The sequence below is a fragment of the Siphateles boraxobius genome, unplaced genomic scaffold, assembly GCF_051911475.1.
Source record: "Siphateles boraxobius isolate OS27281-9 unplaced genomic scaffold, OSU_SipBor_1 13, whole genome shotgun sequence".
Classification (NCBI taxonomy): domain Eukaryota; kingdom Metazoa; phylum Chordata; class Actinopteri; order Cypriniformes; family Leuciscidae; genus Siphateles; species Siphateles boraxobius.
The window spans coordinates 21750358-21773062 of NW_027508733.1; the positions used below are offsets into that span (position 1 = coordinate 21750358).

The 22705-nt window shown below is 40.2% G+C and overlaps 2 protein-coding genes across 3 annotated transcripts in view; one reads left to right on the plus strand and one right to left on the minus strand.

The window, feature by feature from the left end:
• Positions 1 to 22705, plus strand: part of LOC143736071 (uncharacterized) — a 795401-nt gene that overhangs the window by 92495 nt on the left and 680201 nt on the right. The gene's annotated exons all lie outside the window — the stretch shown is intronic.
• Positions 927 to 22311, minus strand: fkbp8 (FKBP prolyl isomerase 8). 2 transcript variants are annotated; one of them, XM_077226496.1, is made up of 9 exons: positions 22207 to 22311; positions 20555 to 20838; positions 20226 to 20395; positions 19960 to 20048; positions 10463 to 10683; positions 10203 to 10375; positions 9926 to 10003; positions 7975 to 8109; positions 927 to 1934 (listed from the first exon to the last, which is right to left on the minus strand). In XM_077226496.1, the coding sequence occupies exons 2-9, from the start codon at positions 20823 to 20825 to the stop codon at positions 1848 to 1850; spliced, it is 1224 nt and encodes a 407-aa protein (XP_077082611.1). In that variant the 5' UTR covers positions 20826 to 20838; positions 22207 to 22311; the 3' UTR covers positions 927 to 1847. The 2 variants fall into 2 exon arrangements, with proteins under 2 accessions (XP_077082611.1, XP_077082610.1); XM_077226495.1 differs by lacking the exon at positions 22207 to 22311 and adding an exon at positions 21678 to 21729.

A 22705-nucleotide genomic window follows, 5' to 3' on the forward strand; every position in this document is an offset into this window, starting at 1 on the left:
TATATTACAAGCTCTAAAAAAACACATTTGTATCTGTGTATCATTTCGTCATCCTTTTTTTGTTTTTTCCATGTCTATCTGTAATGCTTTGATATTTTGTACGGTTTAATAAAAAAAGCTATAAAAGACACAGGAACATACTGCTGTTATTAACAATTGAGTGTCTCGATTCAGATTTTTGCTGGGATTCATTTTTGTTTTAGATTGTTTAGATCCTAAATATTATTTACGCAATAGGCTACAATAAAGTAACTTAATTTTTCATTTTTTGCCATTAGAGTACTTTGAGTGAGTGGATTTGCGCAAGAATGATTGACTCGAGATCGACTTAGACCGATTCAGTCCAATTAATGAACAAAACATTGCGAACCGTTTCACTGAAAAGATCCGACTCGAACGAACAATTCTTTCATGCACTGACTGGACATCGCTAGAAATGACAGATGAATGGCGTCATTAGAAAGATCTTTGAAGCACTATTTTGTCCTTATTTCCGAATATTTATCAACAATAAGACAAACGTATATGTTTAGCAATTTTGATTTGATCATGTTTGGCAGTGTTTTTGTACACTGGAAAACTCTTGGTTGGGGGTGGGGGAAGGTTTTGGATCGAACGATTCTTCTTACTCAGAATTGAGTCAGAAAACGTCAATGTCTGGAAAAAAAAACCCATGAATAGGGAATGCCCCACAAGACTACAACGAAAGGGATGATGATATGTACTTCAAATACATTCTCCATTTCATCAGAACGCACGTGTTAAATAGAATGTCCACTAACGTTCACGTCGAATCCATACGTCATACATGTGTATCATAGTAGTTAATAATACAGCGTGTGAAAATAACCAATTATACTGTTATTAACAGTTCACTTTTGTTACTTTCAAACAAAAATATTTTCAGTAAATCTAGAATTCCTAGAAACATTTTCAAGAAATCACTTTATTTTCAACCATATGAACAGAGAGTGCAAAAGTACATTTTAGGATTTACAAAACAACTTTAAGGGGAATGCTGGAAGTTACCAATACTACAAAAAAATTGGAATGGGGTACTGAGACAATCAACAAGGATCAATGAAAAATGAACAAAATTATAACAACAAACATCTGTTCATCCTAAATAAATAATTCAAATTAAATGCACGGAATTCTTGTAGAAGCTGAAAAATATAAACCAAAAAGGTCCGTATGACCTTCCTTGCAGTGTTTGGTCATGAAAATATGGAAAAACCTATTGAGAATCAGACAGTTGATTTTACTACTTTAACACCAGTCCAGGGATATTTTGGAGCCTATAAATGAGAAGAAAGTGTGAAAACGTACCACATCGGTGTAAGGACTTTTAAAATAGTGTTGTCTTTTTTTTTGCATCAGAAGTTAAAGATACCTTTAGATATTGCAAAAGAAAAGGCATACAATCATATTCTTGAATGTTCAAGACTGTTCACAAGCAAGTTTCAGTTCACCAAAATAAGATTACGGAACTTCACAAATGTTTTTTGTAGTCAGAGTTCTAAAGCAAAACACAACTGTGTCCAAATACCTGAAGAGCATTATTCTGTACATCAATACATTTCTTCATTATAACTAGGATCCTTTCTGTACATACATAGGAATAATATATTATTTCTCGCTTCTATTTCTTCCCAGCTGATCTTTCATGCATTGAAAGTAAAAAGTGAACAGGATTTAAAACCTCTAAAGCACGACGGAGGGCAACAGAACTTACAACCAGTTCACTTTCAATTATATTTTATAAAAGGTCAGTTAGGTGTTTTGAGGGCTTGGCATGCTCAAAGTCTTGAGCACCACGTCATCCATCATGTCACAGTAAATTTCGGTTAATTCCTGGCTGCGATGACAACCGACAAAGCTACACCTCCAATCGCGACGGCTGTGGCCCCAAAAAGCCACTTCCAGCTGAGACTCTGTAAAAAGATAAATACTTGATTAAAAGAAATATTTATTTCAAAATAAAAATGGTCATTTTTACTCACCCTGTGGTTTTAAACCTGCTAATTTTTCTGCCCCTTCTCAATCCATTTGAAAGCTTTGTGTGATGAACAAATCAAAATTGAATATTTTTAATTCTCTTGCAAATCTTTTGCATTCCCTCGGTATACTGTAATGGAAATAATAAGATTGGAGGGAAACCGATTTCAAAGCTTTTACGAGAGAGCTTAATTTCTTCTGGGGAATGCAACACTTTTGCAAGAGAATGCAAAGTTTCTCTGGGGAACGCAACATTTTTGCAAGAGAACGCAAAGTTTCTCTGGGGAACGCAACACTTTTGATAGAGAACGCAAAGTTTTTCTGGGGAACGCAACACTTTTGCAAGAGAACGCAAAGTTTCTCTGGGGAACGCAACACTTTTGCTAGAGAACGCAAAGTTTCTCTGGGGAACGCAACACTTTAGCAATAGAACGCAAAAGTTTCTCTGGGGAACGCAACACTTTTGCAATAGAACGCAAAAGTTTCTCTGGGGAACGCAACACTTTTGCAATAGAACGCAAAAGTTTCTCTGGGGAACGCAACACTTTTGCGAGAGTACGCAAATTTTCTCTGGGGAACAACACTTTTGCTAGAGAACGCAAAGTTTCTCTGGGGAACGCAACACTTTTGATAGAGAACGCAAAGTTTTTCTGGGGAACGCAACACTTTTGCAAGAGAACGCAAAGTTTCTCTGGGGAACGCAACACTTTTGCAATAGAACGCAAAAGTTTCTCTGGGGAACGCAACACTTTAGCAAGAGAACGCAAAGTTTCTCTGGGGAACGCAACACTTTTGCAAGAGAACGCAAAGTTTCTCTGGGGAACGCAACACTTTTGCTAGAGAACGCAAAGTTTATTGGCGGAACACAACACTTGCGAGAGAACGCAAAGTTTCTCTGGGGAACGCAACACTTTAGCAATAGAACGCAAAAGTTTCTCTGGGGAACGCAACACTTTTGCAATAGAACGCAAAAGTTTCTCTGGGGAACGCAACACTTTTGCAATAGAACGCAAAAGTTTCTCTGGGGAACGCAACACTTTAGCAAGAGAACGCAAAGTTTCTCTGGGGAACGCAACACTTTTGCAAGAGAACGCAAAGTTTCTCTGGGGAACGCAACACTTTTGCTAGAGAACGCAAAGTTTATTGGCGGAACACAACACTTGCGAGAGAACGCAAAGTTTCTCGTTGGAACGCAACACTTTTGCAAGAGATGCAAAGTTTCTCTGGGGAACGCAACACTTTAGCAAGAGAACGCAAATTTTCTCTGGAGAACGCAACACTTTTGCTAGAGAACGCAAAGTTTCTTGGCGGAACGCAACACTTGCGAGAGAACGCAAAGTTTCTCGTTGGATTGCAACACTTTTGCAAGAGATGCAAAGTTTCTCTGGGGAACACAACACTTTTGCAAGAGAACGCAAAGTTTCTCCGGGGAACGCAACACTTTTGCGAGAGAATGCAAAGTTTCTCTGTGGAACACAACACTTTAGCAAGAGAACGCAAAGTTTCTCCGGGGAACGCAACACTTTTGCGAGAGAATGCAAAGTTTCTCTGGGGAACGCAACACTTTTGCTAGAGAAAGCAAAGTTTCTTGGTGGAATGCAACACTTGCGAGAGAACGCAAAGTTTCTCGTTGGAACGCAACACTTTTGCAAGAGAACGCAAAGTTTTTCTGAGGAACGCAACACTTTAGCAAGAGAACGCAAAGTTTCTCTGGGGAACGCAACACTTTTGCGAGGGAACGCAAATTTTCTCTGGGGAACACAACACTTTTGCAAGAGAATGCAAAGTTTCTCTGGGGAACGCAACACTTTTGCTAGAGAACGCAAAGTTTCTCGTTGGAACGCAACACTTTTGCAAGAGAACGCAAAGTTTTTCTGGGGAACGCAACACTTTTGCGAGAGAATGCAAAGTTTCTCTGTGGAACGCAACACTTTAGCAAGAGAACGCAAAGTTTCTCTGGGGAACGCAACACTTTTGCAAGAGAACGCAAAGTTTCTCTGGGGAACGCAACACTTTTGCAATAGAACGCAAAGTTTATTGGCGGAACACAACACTTGCGAGAGAACGCAAAGTTTCTCGTTGGAACGCAACACTTTTGCAAGAGATGCAAAGTTTCTCTGGGGAACGCAACACTTTTGCGAGAGAATGCAAAGTTTCTCTGTGGAACGCAACACTTTAGCAAGAGAACGCAAAGTTTCTCTGGGGAACGCAACACTTTTGCAAGAGAACGCAAAGTTTCTCTGGGGAACGCAACACTTTTGCTAGAGAACGCAAAGTTTATTGGCGGAACACAACACTTGCGAGAGAACGCAAAGTTTCTCGTTGGAACGCAACACTTTTGCAAGAGATGCAAAGTTTCTCTGGGGAACGCAACACTTTAGCAAGAGAACGCAAATTTTCTCTGGAGAACGCAACACTTTTGCTAGAGAACGCAAAGTTTCTTGGCGGAACGCAACACTTGCGAGAGAACGCAAAGTTTCTCGTTGGATTGCAACACTTTTGCAAGAGATGCAAAGTTTCTCTGGGGAACACAACACTTTTGCAAGAGAACGCAAAGTTTCTCCGGGGAACGCAACACTTTTGCGAGAGAATGCAAAGTTTCTCTGTGGAACACAACACTTTAGCAAGAGAACGCAAAGTTTCTCCGGGGAACGCAACACTTTTGCGAGAGAATGCAAAGTTTCTCTGGGGAACGCAACACTTTTGCTAGAGAAAGCAAAGTTTCTTGGCGGAATGCAACACTTGCGAGAGAACGCAAAGTTTCTCGTTGGAACGCAACACTTTTGCAAGAGAACGCAAAGTTTTTCTGAGGAACGCAACACTTTAGCAAGAGAACGCAAAGTTTCTCTGGGGAACGCAACACTTTTGCGAGGGAACGCAAATTTTCTCTGGGGAACACAACACTTTTGCAAGAGAATGCAAAGTTTCTCTGGGGAACGCAACACTTTTGCTAGAGAACGCAAAGTTTCTTGGCGGAACGCAACACTTCTGAGAGAACGCAAAGTTTCTCGTTGGAACGCAACACTTTTGCAAGAGAACGCAAAGTTTTTCTGGGGAACGCAACACTTTTGCGAGAGAATGCAAAGTTTCTCTGGGGAACGCAACACTTTAGCAAGAGAACGCAAAGTTTCTCTGGGGAACGCAACACTTTTGCTAGAGAACGCAAAGTTTCTTGGCGGAATGCAACGCTTGCGAGAGAACACAAAGTTTCTCGTTGGAACGCAACACTTTTGCAAGAGAACGCAAAGTTTCTTGGCGGAATGCAACGCTTGCGAGAGAACACAAAGTTTCTCGTTGGAACGCAACACTTTTGCAAGAGAACGCAAAGTTTCTTGGCGGAATGCAACGCTTGCGAGAGAACACAAAGTTTCTCGTTGGAACGCAACACTTTTGCTAGAGAACGCAAAGTTTCTTGGCGGAATGCAACGCTTGCGAGAGAACACTAAGTTTCTCGTTGGAACGCAACACTTTTGCAAGAGAACGCAAAGTTTCTTGGCGGAATGCAACGCTTGCGAGAGAACACTAAGTTTCTCGTTGGAACGCAACACTTTTGCAAGGGAACGCAAAGTTTCTTGGCGGAATGCAACGCTTGCGAGAGAACACAAAGTTTCTCGTTGGAACGCAACACTTTTGCAAGAGAACGCAAAGTTTCTTGGCGGAATGCAACGCTTGCGAGAGAACACAAAGTTTCTCGTTGGAACGCAACACTTTTGCTAGAGAACGCAAAATTTCTTGGCGGAATGCAACGCTTGCGAGAGAACACAAAGTTTCTCGTTGGAACGTAACACTTTTGCAAGAGAACGCAAAGTTTTTATGAGGAACGTAACACTTTAGCAAGAGAACGAAAAGTTTCTCTGGGGAACGCAACACTTTTGCGAGAGAATGCAAATTTTCTCTGGGGAACGCAACACTTTTGCAAGAGAATGCAAAGTTTCTTGGCGGAACGCAACACTTGTGAGAGAACGCAAAGTTTCTCGTTGGAACGCAACACTTTTGCAAGAGAACGCAAAGTTTTTCTGGGGAACGCAACACTTTTGCGAGAGAACGCAAAATTTCTCTGGGGAACGAAACACTTTTGCTAGAAAACGCAACGTTTCTCTGGGGAACGCAACACTTTTGCTAGAGAACGCAAAGTTTCTTGGCGGAATGCAACACTTTTGCAAAAGAACGCAAAGTTTCTCTGGGGAACACAACAATTTTGCAAGAGAACGCAAAGTTTCTCCGGGGAACGCAACACTTTCCAGAACGCAAAGTTTCTCTGGGGAACGCAACACTTTTGCGAAGAATGCAAAGTTCCTCTGGGGAACGCAACACTTGCGAGAGAATGCAAAGTTTCTCTGGGGAACGCAACACTTTTGCAAGAGAACGCAAAGTTTCTCTGGTGAACGCAAGACTTGCAAGAGAACGCAAAGTTTCTCCGGGGAACGCAACACTTTTGCGAGACAACACAACGTTTCTCTGGGGAACGCAACACTTTTGCAAGAGAACAAAGTTTTTTGAGGAATGCAACACTTTTGCTAGAGAACGCAAAGTTTCTTGGCGGAACGCAACACTTTTGCACGAGAACGCGTAGTTTCTCTGGGGAACGCAACACTTTTGCATGAGAACGCAAAGTTTCTCTGGGGAACGCAACACTTTTGCAAGAGAACACAACGTTTCTCTGGGGAACGCAACACCTTTGCTAGAGAACGCAAAGTTTCTCTGGGGAACAACACTTTTGCAAGAGAACGCAACGTTTCTCTGGGGAACGCAACACCTTTGCGAGAGAATGCAAAGTTTCTCTGGGGAACACAACACCTTTGCGAGAGAATGCAAAGTTTCTCTGGGGAACGAAACACTTTTGCGAGAGAACGCAAAGTTTCTCGTTGGAACGCAACAGTTGCGAGAGAACGCAAAGTTTCTCGTTGGAACGCAACACTTTTGTAAGAGAACGCAAAGTTTCTCGTTGGAACGCAACACTTTTGTAAGAGAACGCAAAGTTTCTCTGGGGAACGCAACACTTTTGCAAGAGAACGCAAAGTTTCTCTTGATAAACACTATCAAGAAAATGCAAAGTTTATCTGTGGAATGCAACACTTTTATAAGAGAACGTGACATTTCTCTGGGGAACGCAACAGCTTTTTTCAAGAGAACAAAGTTTCTCTGGGGAACACAACACTTTTGCGAGACAACACAACGTTTCTCTGAGGAACGCAACACTTTTGTTAGAGAATGTAACGTTTCTCAGGGGAACACAACACTTTTGCGAGACAACAAGTTTCTCTGGGGAACACAATACTGTTGCGAGACAAAGCAATGTTTCTCATGGTAACGCAACACTTTTTTAAGAGAACAAAGTTTCTCTAGAAAACGCAACACTTTTTCAAGAGAACAAAGTTTCTCTGGGGAACAACACTTTTGCGAGAGAACGCAAAATTTCTCTGGGGAACACAACACTTTTTCAAAAGAATGCGAATTTCCTCTGGGAAAAGCAACACTTTTGAGAGAAAATGCAAAGTTTATCCAGAGAACGCAACACTTTTGCAAGAGAATGCAAAGTTCTTGGGGAAATGCAATACTTTTGTGAGAACACTATGCAAAAGCATTTAAACATAATTTTTCCTCCCATCTAATTTATTTCCATTACCATGTGCCTTTAGGGGCAGGTAAATTAATAAATCTGACTGATCTGGTTAGACTTGCTCACAAACTCAATGGTCCATTCTTAGCGTGAAGTTTATAAAATTTCCCTTCCATGCTCAATGTTAAAAATAGCCACGTACAAGTTCGGAACAACATGAGGGTGATAAAATATTATTGACCGATTTTTTTTTAATATAAATTATCCCTTTAACAGGTTAAGGCATAAACGTGCACTTTGTCATTTGTAAACCCCACTTCCTGTTGAGAGTAAACATAGATATGTGACCTCATAACAACATAAACAAACAGTGCATAGTGTTAAATAGTTTAAATAGGGGCAGTTCATGCTCTCACCCATGAGGACTTGGCACGGTGTTTCTGCACACTGGCGTTTGACGGGTTACCCAGCATCTTTTTATACATGGCCTGTTCGGCTCCTTTCTCCTCAGAGTGTTTCTTCACAAGCTTCGACAGCTCAGCGTGGATGGTCTGCCGAGGAAAGGGCAGAGAGTATGAATAGTGTGTGTGTGGGGGGTAATCGCCAGGCTGTTGAAACTTGCTCACTGCAGCACACCAACACATTTGGGCGGTACGCAAATGATTAAACATGACAATGCTGTTGGAGATTGAGTAAAAGCCTACAAAAAGATAAACCAATTCAAGATCAAAACCGCATTCACATGCTTCCAAAAATCAGCTGTAATGCCACAAAAGACAAAAGCAGAAGTGAAAACATCCTGTACTGAAGAAACATGCCTTTATATGGATGGGTCACACACATTTGCATTATAATCGTGTGTTTTATATAATAATTATATAAAACACACACTTGATCATAATCAAGACCCCTGAGCTTCATTCACTCCATGGCTGAGTGAAGAGGTTTAGATCTACTCTGGTTTAAGCCAATGACTGTGCAGGCAATATATGCGATTGCAATTTTGATGCAACAGAATATTTCCATAATTTTGTTATATTCAGTTTATAGACTATTAGTTTACCAAATAATATGGAGTCATCACTACAAATGTATTCTTTCAAGTTGTGTAAATTCTGCAAGTGAATCTGAATCGATCATAATATTGACTGGCTTAAAAAAGAAAGGTTTATCAATTTGTTTTAAAGAATGATTCATTTGCAAACAAAATTGTTCGATTCCCTGGTCCACACTTAAAAAATTGGCATTATGATAAAGAAACACTGCTAATTCAAAGCAGTAACCTACAAACATCAAAATTACAGTTCAAAACATGACGTTAAACAATTATTGCTAATTACACAGATTGTCATTATTGTTAATTAGCAAGGACTGTGAATGGCACCTAAAATGTAGACTTTCAGGAGCCGCCCAAGTCAAAGTATACCATGACAACCTGCCATTTAGTTTAATTAGTGCTAAAGTTGAATTACTGGCTAATGACTAAAACAAGTCGGGTAAAAGCAAACTGTCGAGATGGGATCAGAGTGGATTAAGGAATTCTGTACTGGAGCCTCTGTAAAGGCCAGTCACATGAGAAGAGAGGGGTGTAAATGTGCAGACGTAGGTGGCTTGGCAGTGGCAGGTTGGTCATACAGCAGAAAGCCTTGGCAGTCAGGAGCTGTCAGATGGTGGGACACAGGGAACCTCATCCGTCCGCCTGTGTAAGCAGAGCAGGCCAGCACTGCTTTAGATATGGCAAGTGTGCAGAGGGACCCGGTTATTTATAGACACGGAAAGAAATGCGATCCTAGGAGTTTTTGAACACTCTGTACTGTGTGCAGACAGGCTATATTTGGGTCTGTGGTTCCATCTGCAGGTTATAATGAGAAACGCACGTTTCTGGACCTGTTATACAAATACCGCTAGTTCTCAACAGATTCCAATTTTCAATAAAACACATTTTACCATAATACATTTAAAAATAAAATGAAATAAAAATGAGTCAAATAAAATAGTAGTTCTCAACAGATACCAATTTTCTGTTTTCCGTTTCAATTTATGATATGTATAAAATACAGAAAAAAGTTAGATAAAACAAAAAGAGAGACAAAAAAGATAAAGATAAAATAAGATGTTATATAAAAATACAATAAAATAAGATAAAAGTAATATTTCTCAAAAGATACACATTTTCAATAAAAACTATTTCTTTCAATGAATAAGATTTAAAATAAAATATAAAATAAATCAAACAAAATAAAATAAGATATATTAAAAATTATATAAATAAACATAAATAATATTAAATAAAATGTATAAATAAAACGATTATCAGCTGCGATAGATTCACGTAAATCGGTTCTGTTAAATTGTCCCTTGTGTTACCTTGTTACTTGGCTCCAACTTTAAGGCCCTTTTCAGTGTTTTAATGGCTTCAGCAAACTTGCCCTGCAGAGCCAGTACCTGCAGATACAAACACATGTCAGCACTTTTTAATCTCAACACATCTCAAGCTGTTCTTTTTTTCCCCCTCTGCCATGGCAAGAAACATGAATGGAACCAAATGACCGAACAACTTCTTTTCGCTGTGTCCAAAACCATGAGTGCATTACTATTTAATGAGTGAGTGAAAATGATACGCATCTGAACCCAGGAAACCAACCTTGCCTTTGCGGAACAGGGCTTTGACATTGTCTGGCTGGTGCGCCAGGACGGAGACGCAGGAGCGCAGTGCGGCTTCATAGTGGTCCAGCTTGAGTTGAGCAGCGGCCATATTGTTGAGACATCTCACCTTCATGTCCAAAAGTTCTTCCTCTTCATGTTGACTGATATCCACTAAAAGATACCAAATGATTGCAGATGTAACCATAAAATGATGTATTTAGAAATAAGCTAAATGAATCATGAATGAAGCAGTGTCACCTCTGAAACTGGCTTCAGTTATCTGTAGTGCGATTCCATATGAGTTGACGGCAAAGGCGTAGTCGGCACGCTGGTAGTGGACGTTTCCTCGCTCTCGCTTTCTGTTGGCCAAACTGATTCTCTCCGAGGGCGGCATGAGCTCCAGGTCTGGGGCGTCATCTGCCGACAACAGCTGCACCTCCAGGATCAGATCAGCACCAGGAGGCACAGCAGGAGTAGAGCTGACAGAAGAGAGGAACAGAGGATGTTCAACGGGAAAAATATTGCTGCGACGTCACATACAGTTGCAACCAAATTTATTCAACCCCCTTGACCTTTAAGACATTTTGCTGCCAAGAACAAACTTTTATGAAAACAAATGCATCAGTAAACTATTATATAATGTTTATTAAAGGTGCTCAAAGTGATGTCACGTGTTTTTTAGGCCAAAACATTTTTTGTTTTTGAACCACAGTTTGCAGGATATCAGCACCCCTGTCATAGAGGAGATGAGGGTTTGCACAGTTAGTGATGAACACATTGATTCTTTTGAACCCGGTCAGACTAACCAGCATAAGAGAGAAAAGAACCTCAACGGGCATAGGCCTGGAGTTAGATGGCCAAGAGCTAGTGAGAACACTGCATGGGACACGGTAAACACAGATCTATGCTTTGCATTGGAAAGATTAACTGGTACAGTTGAAAAGAAGCTGGATAAATTTGGGGACATCATTTACGCATATGGAAGTGAGAGGTTTGGTGTGGAAAAAAGGAAGGAAAAAGTACAAACTACTCCTGGATTGTCTAGACGGCAGCAGAAAATTGAAGGGTTAGTTAGAGAAAGGAGACAGCTGAGGAAGCAATGGAAAAGTGCGGAACAAAGTCAGAAGGAGGGACTCAATCTCTTACAAAGGGCCATAAAAGATAAGCTTGCAACATTACGCAGAGCTGAGCGCCTACGGAAACGCTACAAAAAGAAGGAACGTGCGAGGGCTAATTTCTATAAAGATCCTTTCAAATTCATAAAGAAGTTATTCACCAGTGAGAAGAATGGCACTTTAAAAGCATCGAGGGTTGAGCTAGAGAGATATTTGGAGGAAACGCATACAGATGCAAAAAGGCATGAGCCTATGTCAATTCCGTCAGACATCCCACCTGTCAATCCACCAGAATACCAAATGGAGGTCTGTGCACCTAAGTGGAAAGAGATAGAGCAGGTAGTGAGAAAGGCAAGGGCTTCATCATCTCCAGGGCCTAATGGAGTTCCGTACAGAGTGTACAAGAGTGCTTCAGGAGTTCTAAGGATTCTGTGGAAATTGATAAAAGTGGCTTGGGAAAAGCAGGTGGTACCTAGATCATGGCGCCGAGCAGGGGGAGTCTTTATACCCAAAGAAAAAGATGCTACAAGCATCAGTCAGTTTCGCCCTATTTCACTATTAAACGTCGAAGGCAAAATTTTCTTCAGCATTATTGCTCAGAGATTGTCAACCTACCTATTAAAGAATGGCTTCATTGACACTTCAGTTCAAAAAGCGGGCATTCCAGGATTCTCAGGATGCTTAGAACATATCAGTGTTATCTGGCAACGAATACAATCAGCTAAAAAGGAGAGGAAGGAGCTCCACGTGACATTCCTGGATTTGGCTAATGCATATGGTTCAGTGCCACATGAGCTTCTTTGGGCATCATTTGATTTTTTCAGGGTACCGATGTCGATAACAAATTTAGTGAAAGCCTATTTTGGAGATTTGCAATTTAGTTTCTCAACTCCAGAATTCAGCACTACATGGCAATGCTTAGAGGTTGGAATAATGGCAGGATGCACCATTTCTCCACTGGCTTTTACCATGGCAATGGAAGTAATCATTAGGGCATCAAAATGGGTAGTAGGAGGAGAGCGCTTGGCTTCTGGGATGCGACTACCACCAATCAGAGCATACATGGATGACATGACAACCATGACTACAACGGTAGCCTGCACTAATCGGTTATTGGGGAAGTTAACAGATAATATTGAATGGGCACGAATGCAATTTAAGCCCTCTAATCAAGGAGCATCTCAATAGTTAAAGGCAAGGTAGTAGATAAAATATTCTTCATTAATGGTGAGGCAATACCAACAGTTTCTCAGAAGCCAGTGAAGAGTCTAGGGAGATGGTACGATGGGGATCTAAAGGACACAGTTCGAGTGGGAGAAGTTAGACGACAAGCAGTGGAAGGGTTGAAGAGCATAAACAGCTGTGCTCTACCAGGCAAACTAAAACTCTGGTGCTTTCAGTTTGGTCTACTGCCAAGGTTGCTGTGGCCACTGACTGTGTACGAGGTTTCTTTGACAACAGTGGATAAGCTGGAAGCATTAATAAGTTCATACATCAGGAAATGGTTGGGAGTTCCACGCTGCCTCAGCAGAGTGGGACTTTATAGTAAAGGAGTATTGCAGCTGCCAGTCTCTGCTTTAACCGAGGAGTTTAAGTGTGCCAAGGTCAGACTGGAAATGACTTTAGCAGAGTCACGCGACAAATGTGTAAGGGAGGCAGCCCCTGTGGTAAAAACTGGTAGAAAGTGGTCAGCAAAGAAATCTGTAGTAGAGGCAAAGGCTGACCTTCAAATTGGGGATATCGTGGGACAGGTACAGCATGGAAGAGGGGGTTTTGGGCTCAGTTTAGCTCCTCCTAAATGGCACAAGGCAGGCCCAGCTCAAAGGAGGAAGCTGGTAGTCAACGAGGTGCGAAAGCAGGAGGAGAGGATGAGATGTATAAAGGCCTTTTCCCAGGCCAAGCAGGGAGAGTGGATGAGATGGGAGAGTGTGGAACAACGAAAAATGGGCTGGCAAGACCTTTGGTCAATGGAAGAGAGTAGGATCAGTTTCCTTATTAGGTCAACATATGATGTTCTCCCATCACCGCAGAACCTAAAACTCTGCAACTTAGCATTGGAAGGCAAGCGTAGTATGACCAATAAGTTGCCGCCTGTTCTAGCAAAACATTACACGCAGAAGACAATATTCCTCCGCCCAGGCGAGCAACCACCAAGAAAACGTGCTAACACCAATTCTCGCCCAGGACAACTGGAAGCTGCTAGGGACTGGAAGATGCTGGCTGATCTTGATCAACGGCTTATTTTTCCACCTGAGATTGCCACCACTAACCTACGACCAGATATTGTTTTGTGGTCTGGATCAGCACGCATTGTTCATCTGATAGAGTTAACAGTGCCATGGGAGGATGCGGTAGATGAGGCATATGAGAGGAAGAAATTGCGGTATGCTCATCTGGCCACTGAAGCAGAACAGCGAGGATGGAGAGTCCAGGTTTATCCAGTGGAAGTGGGTTGTCGAGGTTTTGTGGCACACTCTAGTGTTGTCAAAAATATCGATATTTCGATAAATATCGATACTGAAATATCTGAACGGTACCAATATTAATTTCCCGAAGTATCGATACACCAATACTAGCCGAGCAGTCACTTTCACTTCTCTCCAAAGGCGCGTTGACAAACACCACACGTGACGCACTCGTCTCATTCGCTCTGGTTAAATAGCAAAAGTGAATGGAAAGATGGCGAGTGCAGCGTCCCCGCGACCGGCTTTGGTTGATTGATAAAGAACACCGCGAGCGGGCATGTCGGAGTCGGAGAATGGCCTGGACAGGACACGCGCTACACACCGCGAGCGGGCATGTCGGAGAATAGCGCGGACACGCGCTTCACACTGCGAGCGGGCTGCGGGCACCCAAAAGATTGTTTGACTATCAATATCCCTCTCATCACTCATTTTGTAAAATTATTTTATAGATGAAAACATTTAAGGAATTGGCTCCAGGGGTACCATTTAGCAAGCATATGCTCAGCATCAGGGGTGTTTGTTTTTTAGACAGACCTGCACCACTGCTAAAAACATCCTAAAACACTGTAACTCTTCTCATTTTAACTTTTCTGAAACATTAACCAAGATGGCCTAGTATTGTTGTTGATATGAGTCTGTGTTTCGTTTTTTCACTGTAATTCTTAAAGTTAACATAATCTGACTGAGGAATCGTAGACAAGTAAATATTGTAACTGTGGTCAGATGTAAATTAACTTGTGTCTGTTTAACTTTATTCAAAAATTATTATTTAATTCTGCAATTTGCCTTCATTAGCGATTATCATCAATTTGATTACACATATACTAATTAAACTAAACAGAGCTAGACAATGGCATCTCTGAATTCAATAATGAAATGCCTTTAACTGAAAATTGAATGTTTAACCTTATTATTATACATTACTGACACTCTATCCTCCAATTTGATAGTTAAGTGCTTCGACACAATCTGTATTATTAAAAGCAATATATAAATAAAGGTAACTTGACTAGATGCTGATCCAGTGAGCATTGCTTCCGCGTGTGATGCACACACGTTTGCGTTTAAATCTGTTCATCAAATTAAGTTAATGTATTAACCAGCATTTATGACCGATGACCAATGCATTTGTTACAGTATATTTTAATCTTTGATAACAGTAGGTAATAAAAACACAACGGATCATGTTAGCTCTGGTCCAATGAAAAAATATTAACAGATAGAACTCAGGACATTTTTGTTCATGTAAAATATACCTCATTGTCATGTTCTAGACTTGTAATATTTAGCTTTAAATAAAAAAAAGACCCCCTTAATATTGTGGCAGTTTTTTTCTCTGTGGTATCGAAAATGGTATCGAATATCGATATTTTTCAAGGTATCGTATCGAAGTTAGAAATTCTAGTATCGTGACAACACTAGCACACTCTACAACCCGGTTCCTCAGAGACGTCGGATTCAGTGGTCAAGAGTTGCGTCGCACAGTAAAGAACTTATCTGAAGCAGGAGAAAGGAGCAGCAACTGGCTGTGGTTGAGACGGAAAGATTCTAGCTGGCTGAGTACAGGCCGCCATGCTACGGTTTCGTAGAATTCTTGAAAACTTGAAGGGTGTTGGTTTATTTGTATAGGTTGGATAGTATTTACAGTCATTACGTTCCTGTTTATATTGCGTGAATGACGGGATGTTGGGCAGATATTGTGTTTTGCGGTAGGTGGTATGCCATACGGAACCGTTGCCACTGAAACTGCATATTAACGCACCAGTGGGGCTCGACAGCCTTAGTCAAACGGGTTGGCGCGTATGGTTGGGTTGCGGAGAGATTGTGAGATTGTGGTTAGGTCTCAGCAGCACTGTTGGTTTATTTGTAGAGGTTGTATAGTATTTACAGTCATTACGTTCCTGTGTATATTGCGTGAATGACGGGTGGTTGGACAGATATTGTGTTTTGCGGTAGGTGGTATGCCATACGGAACCGTTGCCACTGAAACGGCATATTAACGCACCAGTGGGGCTCGACAGCCTTAGTCAAACGGGTTGGCGCGTATGGTTGGGTTGCGGAGAGATTGTGGTTAGGTCTCAGCAGCACTGTTGGTTTATTTGTAGAGGTTGTATAGTATTTACAGTCATTACGTTCCTGTGTATATTGCGTGAATGACGGGTGGTTGGGCAGATATTGTGATTTGCGGTAGGTGGTATGCCATACGGAACCGTTGCCACTGAAACGGCATATTAACGCACCAGTGGGGCTCGACAGCCTTAGTCAAACGGGTTGGCGCGTATGGTTGGGTTGCGGAGAGATTGTGAGATTGTGGTTAGGTCTCAGCAGCAAGAGGGAAGTAGAGGTCAGTAAGCTGGGCTGAGTTGAGTGGGGGACGGAGGGGGGTGACTCTGGGACGCCAGAGTCACTGTCGAGCCCTCTTGAGGTGTCGTGGGCTAGTCGACGAAACACTGAGGACGGAAGGTGCCCACTTGAAGACCCTAGAGATGTTCCCTACTCCGCTCAATCCAGAGGGTTGTTATGGGGGGACCGCACTGTGGTTGCAGCCGTTGTGTGTGCTGACGCGCAAATACACTATTAACACCAGACAGAAGGAGATTCACGTCACCAGGGTGGGAAATTAGCACCCGCCACCAGCCAATGGCGGGAACTTTTTCAAAGTGGCGGGTGACTTTGCCTTGTATACCAGCCACAGTGGCGGGTACATTGTAAAACATATTTTTATTGGTTACTACTTAAAACATTCCTTGTAACGGATTGGACAGCTTTTGTCAAAGAATGATGTTGCTAAGTAACAACAATAATGCATTTTTGTCGAGTAACTAATTGGATTGGTTTTCAGCGCAGTGCGTCACGGACACAGCGCACAGACACGGCGCTGAACGGACCGTGACACATATAGCTGAGCTGAGGTAGGCCTACATACGAAAGAAAATTTTAAAAAATGTGGTGACATATTCCCGGTGTTAAGAGGGCCGCCGTGGAGTCAGCAGTAGCTATGAATCTACAAACTGTTGAGGGTGAAGTAAATAAAAAGAGAAGGTACTTTTCGAACAAGTGGCGCATTGATGACGAAGGGAAAACGAGGGAATGGTTAGCCTAACGTTACCTTCCCGTCGAACAGTCCATGCACTGTACATACTGTCGAACCTATGCGTCGTCCGAAAATGCAAACAATTCGTTCGTTAGAGGAACAACTAACCTTAAAATAGAGTCAATAAAAGAGCACGAGTCATCCAAGTCTCATATCAAGTGCACTGCCATACAGCTGGAGCAAAGTGTGGCAATCCGCGCAGTTGGACCGAATGAGAATTCTATTCAGAAACGTCCATGCGATCGGCAAAAAGGGCAGACCTTTTCGGGACTACGTTTGGATGTGCAAGTAAGTAAATTACTAACTTGAAGTTGTGTTTTGTGATGGCTAGATAGCTATCGTTTTTTAGTTTAGCTATAGTTTTAGCAGCCGCGAGGATAGGAGCCGATACCGTGGGTGCTCCGGAGCTCGATTACGTGTCAGTTAAACTTTTCATCTCCAATCCTATCTGTATTTGTTAGAAGTGGTCCAGAGTTGAAAGATAGCCTACTTTACGGCTTTATTATCGAGTTAACCCTCTGGGGTCGGCAAACGCGCTGGCGCGTTTTGCTGGATTTTTTTCAAATAGCAGCAAAATACACTTAAATACTCCATTTATGGTCATACAGACTTAACTAATATTAAAAAATAAACTGTAAAATAACTATGCATAAAATTCTCTCAAAAATACAAACATGTACATACATGTTGCTCACATATTATGGTAGCCCTGTTTGTGCAGAATAGTGCTTTTTTTTTTAAAGGGCGTGCGCCAGTGAACATCCACGGAGGAAAACATAAATTGCCGCCTCAGTGCAGCACAACTCATATTGTTAAATGGATAAAACAAATTAGATATTTGTAATGGACGTCAATGTTATCAAAGTCACAGTTCTCATTCTAACTCCTTTCAGAGTGGATGAGCAGAAAGGACTGGTGATTGGGGAAACTTATCAGAACAAGAAGCAGGCCAGGGTTTTCATGCACTATATTGCTGAGGTGTCTTGAAGATGAGGAGACGTTTGAAGATGATGATGACTCTGAAGAAGACTAAAGTGACTTTTTTCACATCACTTTTTATTTATTTATTATGTATTAATTTTGTATTAATATTAAAAAAAATGATTGAAGCAATTCAAAATATGCTAGTGCACTTTCTTTTATAAATTTGAATTCCGGAAAAAGTGGCTGGTAAAAAATATAAGTGGCTGGTAAAATTGGGCATCCACCAGCCACTGTGGCTGGTGGGCAAAAAAAGTTAATTTCCCACCCTGCACGTCACCAGATGGAAAGAAGCGTAAATGGATGGAGAAGCATAGGTTACTGTAAAGCTACGTCTTAGTTGGTGCTTATCTTGGCGAAAGCCGAGTACAAATCAGCATGAAGTTTTAACATCTACTCTCGTGTAATGGAAATCAATCTTGTCACATACAACAAACATCTCCTCACTATCCGCTAGCTGCCTGTCCCCTGAACACACTGTAAAAAAACACGGTCTCTGCAGACACCCCAGGCTCCACAAACGGCAACAAAAACAAACTGGGCTTACCCGCACCACGAAACATAACAAACTGTTCCAGCCAATACTGATAAGAAGGATTTTGGGGTGCGGTTTGGGGGGTTAGTGCGCGGATGAGGAGGAGGGAGGGTCTAGCTAGCCTTCGTTTTGTTTGACAATAGTTTAAACGTCAACAAGAAGTGATGTCACCCGACATCGCTTAGAGCACCTTTAATACACATTTGAGTGATTCTGAGAACGTTAAGTTGATGAGAAATGAATTAACAAAACATTCATGTTCAAATGTTCATGTTACCACTGCTTTCCTCAAATCCCACCAAATATTTTCAATCAGATTTAAATCTGAAGACAGCACAGGCCAAGCTTAAGTAGATTTGGATGTATACTTTGGGATGTCTGTCCTGCAGGAAAGTCCATTGATCATCAAGCTTCAGTCTCTGCACTGAAGGCATCACCATCTTTGCAAAAATGCCTTGATACTTCAAGAATAATTCAAGATGTCCTTCATACAGTCAAGATTTCCACTTCCTGCAACACCAAAGCACCCCTATAACAAGACTGGACCGCTTCCATGTTTGACTATGGGTTCTCCTGCTCATAAGTTTTGGCTTTTTTAGCACCAGACATACCGCTGATCCACGGGACTAAAAAGTTCCAGTTTGGTCACATCTCTCCGTAAAACATTCTTCCAGAACTCCACAGGTCTATCCAAATGCATTTTAGCATATTCAAGTCGGCCTTTTATATTCTTCTTGGTCAAGACTGGCATTCAGCAAGATGAAGACCCAACATGAAGGTCATGCTTGTTTAGTGTTCTTCTTCTACTCTTCTTTGAAATGTTTTTTCATCAGCTCATCTTGCAAGTCTTTGGCAGTAAATTGAGGTTTTTTTTATTCCCCTTAATGATATTGTGATTTTTCATCAACACCCTCCAAGGTTTTCTGGTACAACTAATTGTAAACTTATGAATAAGTCTGCCAGCTGTGTCTCTAGGAACTTTTAGTGTTTTGGAAATCTTGTAGCCATAGACTTTGTAATGAAATAAAACAATTTGTTCAATATCTTTTGCGAGAGCTCTTCTGACTTGCCCATATTTGCTACTCAACTTTAGCACATCCATGGGCTAAATGCATGTATGTGTAACAGCACAAGCTAATTCAGTTTTGTTATAGAGTTTCCAAAGGCTTAATTGAGTTTTTACACAATTTTGTACCATACCATACAAATAAGTGACTTAAAAACAGCAGGGTTGAATAATTATGACATAGCTGAATTACAAAAAAATCCTACAACTCAAAAGCATTACGTTATATATTGACATTATCACTTTTAACTTGCCATTAAATTATTATAGATGCAAAAAAAGAAACTTCAAACTCTGTATCTTTAGAAAATTGTTAGTCTCCAGGGGGTGAATAATTTTGATCACAACTGTATATATAAACTGTTACCGTTACTGAAAAGTCTCTTATGCTCATGAAGGCTGCATTTAAAACTATTTATTTTATTATACAAATATTGAACAATCATTTTAAACATTACAATTTTATATCAAATTTAATATATATATTTAGAAATCTAACCTGCCAAGGGCACCATACGTGTATTTCGCACCCGCTTCAATCAAAGCCTTTTCGCCCATTTCCATCAGCTGTACAGTGAGATCCAGACCCTAATTAAAACAGGAACAACAACATATGTTTTTAATCATTTTAATCATCATAACTGAGGGCCCTATACATATAAGAAAATGTATAATATTATAATACAGGTAATATTAAAAATATTTATACTAGACAATATTCAAAAAACTAAATATAAAATATAATATAATATAATACAATAATACCTGGAGGACATCCCCATCACCAAGAGTAAAAGATAAGTTTGGCAGCTCTTCTAACACAGTTCCATCAGTAAGACTTGTTTTAAGATGAATTGTGACATTTTGGCCTCTCTGGGGTCTGCTGTCTGGACCAGCTCCGGGTTCCAGAACTTTCTTTCTTAGTTGCATATTTCCTGTGCGTTTAAACAGAAAACGTTTTAAAACCAGCTAACAAATCACCATCATACTTAACTCCACCATCTAGACATAAATATGCTGTGAAAAATGTGCTTAACCACACCATTGGTCTGGATATTTTGCCCATTATAGTGTATAGTGCAATATAAACGTACCTAAAACATCCAGCCACTCTTCCGGTTCTGCAGAAGGGGTTTGATCGGCAATTGCATCTGCTTTTGTAGCGTCTTTAGTCGGATTGTTTTTCTTCTTTCCTCCACCTGCGTCTTCTAAAGGTGGGAGGTCGTCGTCCACATCCTCTTCCACATCTTCCAACATTTCAAAGTCTTCACCACTATCTAGCAGCGAGGCACGTCCAGATTTCTTACCCGACGGCGCCACCTCCTGGTTATCAGCCGAGCCATTCACAACCTCACCGTCGGCCATCTGGACTCGCGTTCTACAGGAGAAAAATAACAAGTTTCCTTAATGTAGATGTTCAGCAGAATATCCGAGCTGCTCTTTTCCACATAATGAAAGTGAATGACCAAAACAATCAAGCCTCCGAAAAAACAAAAAAAAAACAGCATCGTTTCAATTTACTTTTGAATGTCCAAGAGCAACTTGGACATTCAAAAGTAAATTGAAAGCTTGGACATTCAACTAAACATCTCCTTTTGTGTTTCACAGTTAAACGTGTTTCCTCCCACCTATTGTTTGGCATTCACAGTACACGCATTTATCCACTCCTACGTTTCTAGGATAAGCTCAATGTTTTTTTAAATGAAAATCTTCTGAGAAAATGTCAACCCGTGACCTTACACATACAGTGAAAATCTAGAAGAATCAGCACACACATTCACTGCCAACAATCTCTGTAAATAATAAACCAACAGCGGTTGAGCTTTAACTACCAATTTCACAAGCATTTCTACCTGTGCATAATATTATATAAGCTTATTTATTGCTTTTTAACATTCAAAAATATATATTAATCATACTCCCATTGGCATTCAACTCCCAAAAGCATTCAGCAAGAAATTGTCGAAGAAACTACATACCTAGATTGAATTTTTGGGAAAGAAATATTGTTTATACCACTTCCAATTCAATCAAAGTAACTCCAGAAACAAAAAGCCTATTTGGAAAAGAAACCCCACTTATCATAGAATAGTAATAATATAATCCAATAAACATTTGTTGAAATTAAATTATATATTAATGTGCAACTTAGAACTGTGAATAGGCCAAATACACCATTATAAAAAATAATGTGGTAACTTACTAACAAATAATTACCTCATTGACAATCCATGGTATTTATATGATACTCCAAGTACTCGTCATAGTACTATGGTACACGAGCAAAAAAACAACACGGTATTACCATGGTCATTTTTGAAGAAATCATAATTGTTGTAGAATGAGCTAAAACTTTATTATTAAAAATAAATCAATTTAAACACAACTTAATACAAATTATAATTTAATGTGCATATTATAAGTGTGAATGTCCTGTTGTAATTATAGTGAAATGTATTCCTGCAATTTAAGACGTTTATTTAATAAGGTCTTATAGGTTTTGTATTTAATTATGAGTGGGAGAGCATGCATTCATAATTTTTTTTTTAAAGCAGCAATTGTTTGCAGAAATTACAGCTTTTCCAGAACATTCCAGCAACTTTGATAACGAACTCGGGCTCTGCAAGCGCCACAACTCACTGCGTTACGTACAATGAGAAGACAACTTTCGATTAAAGGTTTATGTAACGTTACAGTAATATGTTTTGAAAGTGTGGCGAACATGAAAAGAGATGAGCATACTTACCGCAATCTGCTTGGAGCTGCGCAGCAACAACTTTGACAACAAAACAAGATCAATCTGTGCAACTTCCGGGAAAAGGTCAACGGTCAATCCCGACTAGTTCAAAATAAAAGTCATATAGTCAAGGTCGCTGCAATGACTGCAGGGACTTTTATATTAAATGATAACTAACTTAATAAAAATTATATATACATATACACACACACACACACACACACATATATATATATATATATATATATATATATATATATATATATATATATATATATATATATATATATATATATATATATATATATATATATAGTCATAGTTATATAAAATCGTTAATATAGTTATATAAAAATAATGCTTAAAATTATTGTTTCATATTAATATAAATTAAACATTTTTATAATATAAAATTCAATTATATAAATATATACATATATGTTATTTAATATTTTTGGGGGTGCTTGTTATTTCAATCAAATAACAAAACTGAAACGCATAAAAATAT

What these genes read in the sequence shown, in the direction of transcription:
- fkbp8 (XM_077226495.1), bottom strand. An exon ending in GTGATGGGGATGTCCTCCAG is followed by an intron (nt 20,049 to 20,225) that starts GTATTATTGTAT and finishes TGTTTTAATTAG; the next exon opens with GGTCTGGATCTCACTGTACA. An exon ending in ACGTATGGTGCCCTTGGCAG is followed by an intron (nt 10,684 to 19,959) that starts GTTAGATTTCTA and finishes CTCTTCTGTCAG; the next exon opens with CTCTACTCCTGCTGTGCCTC.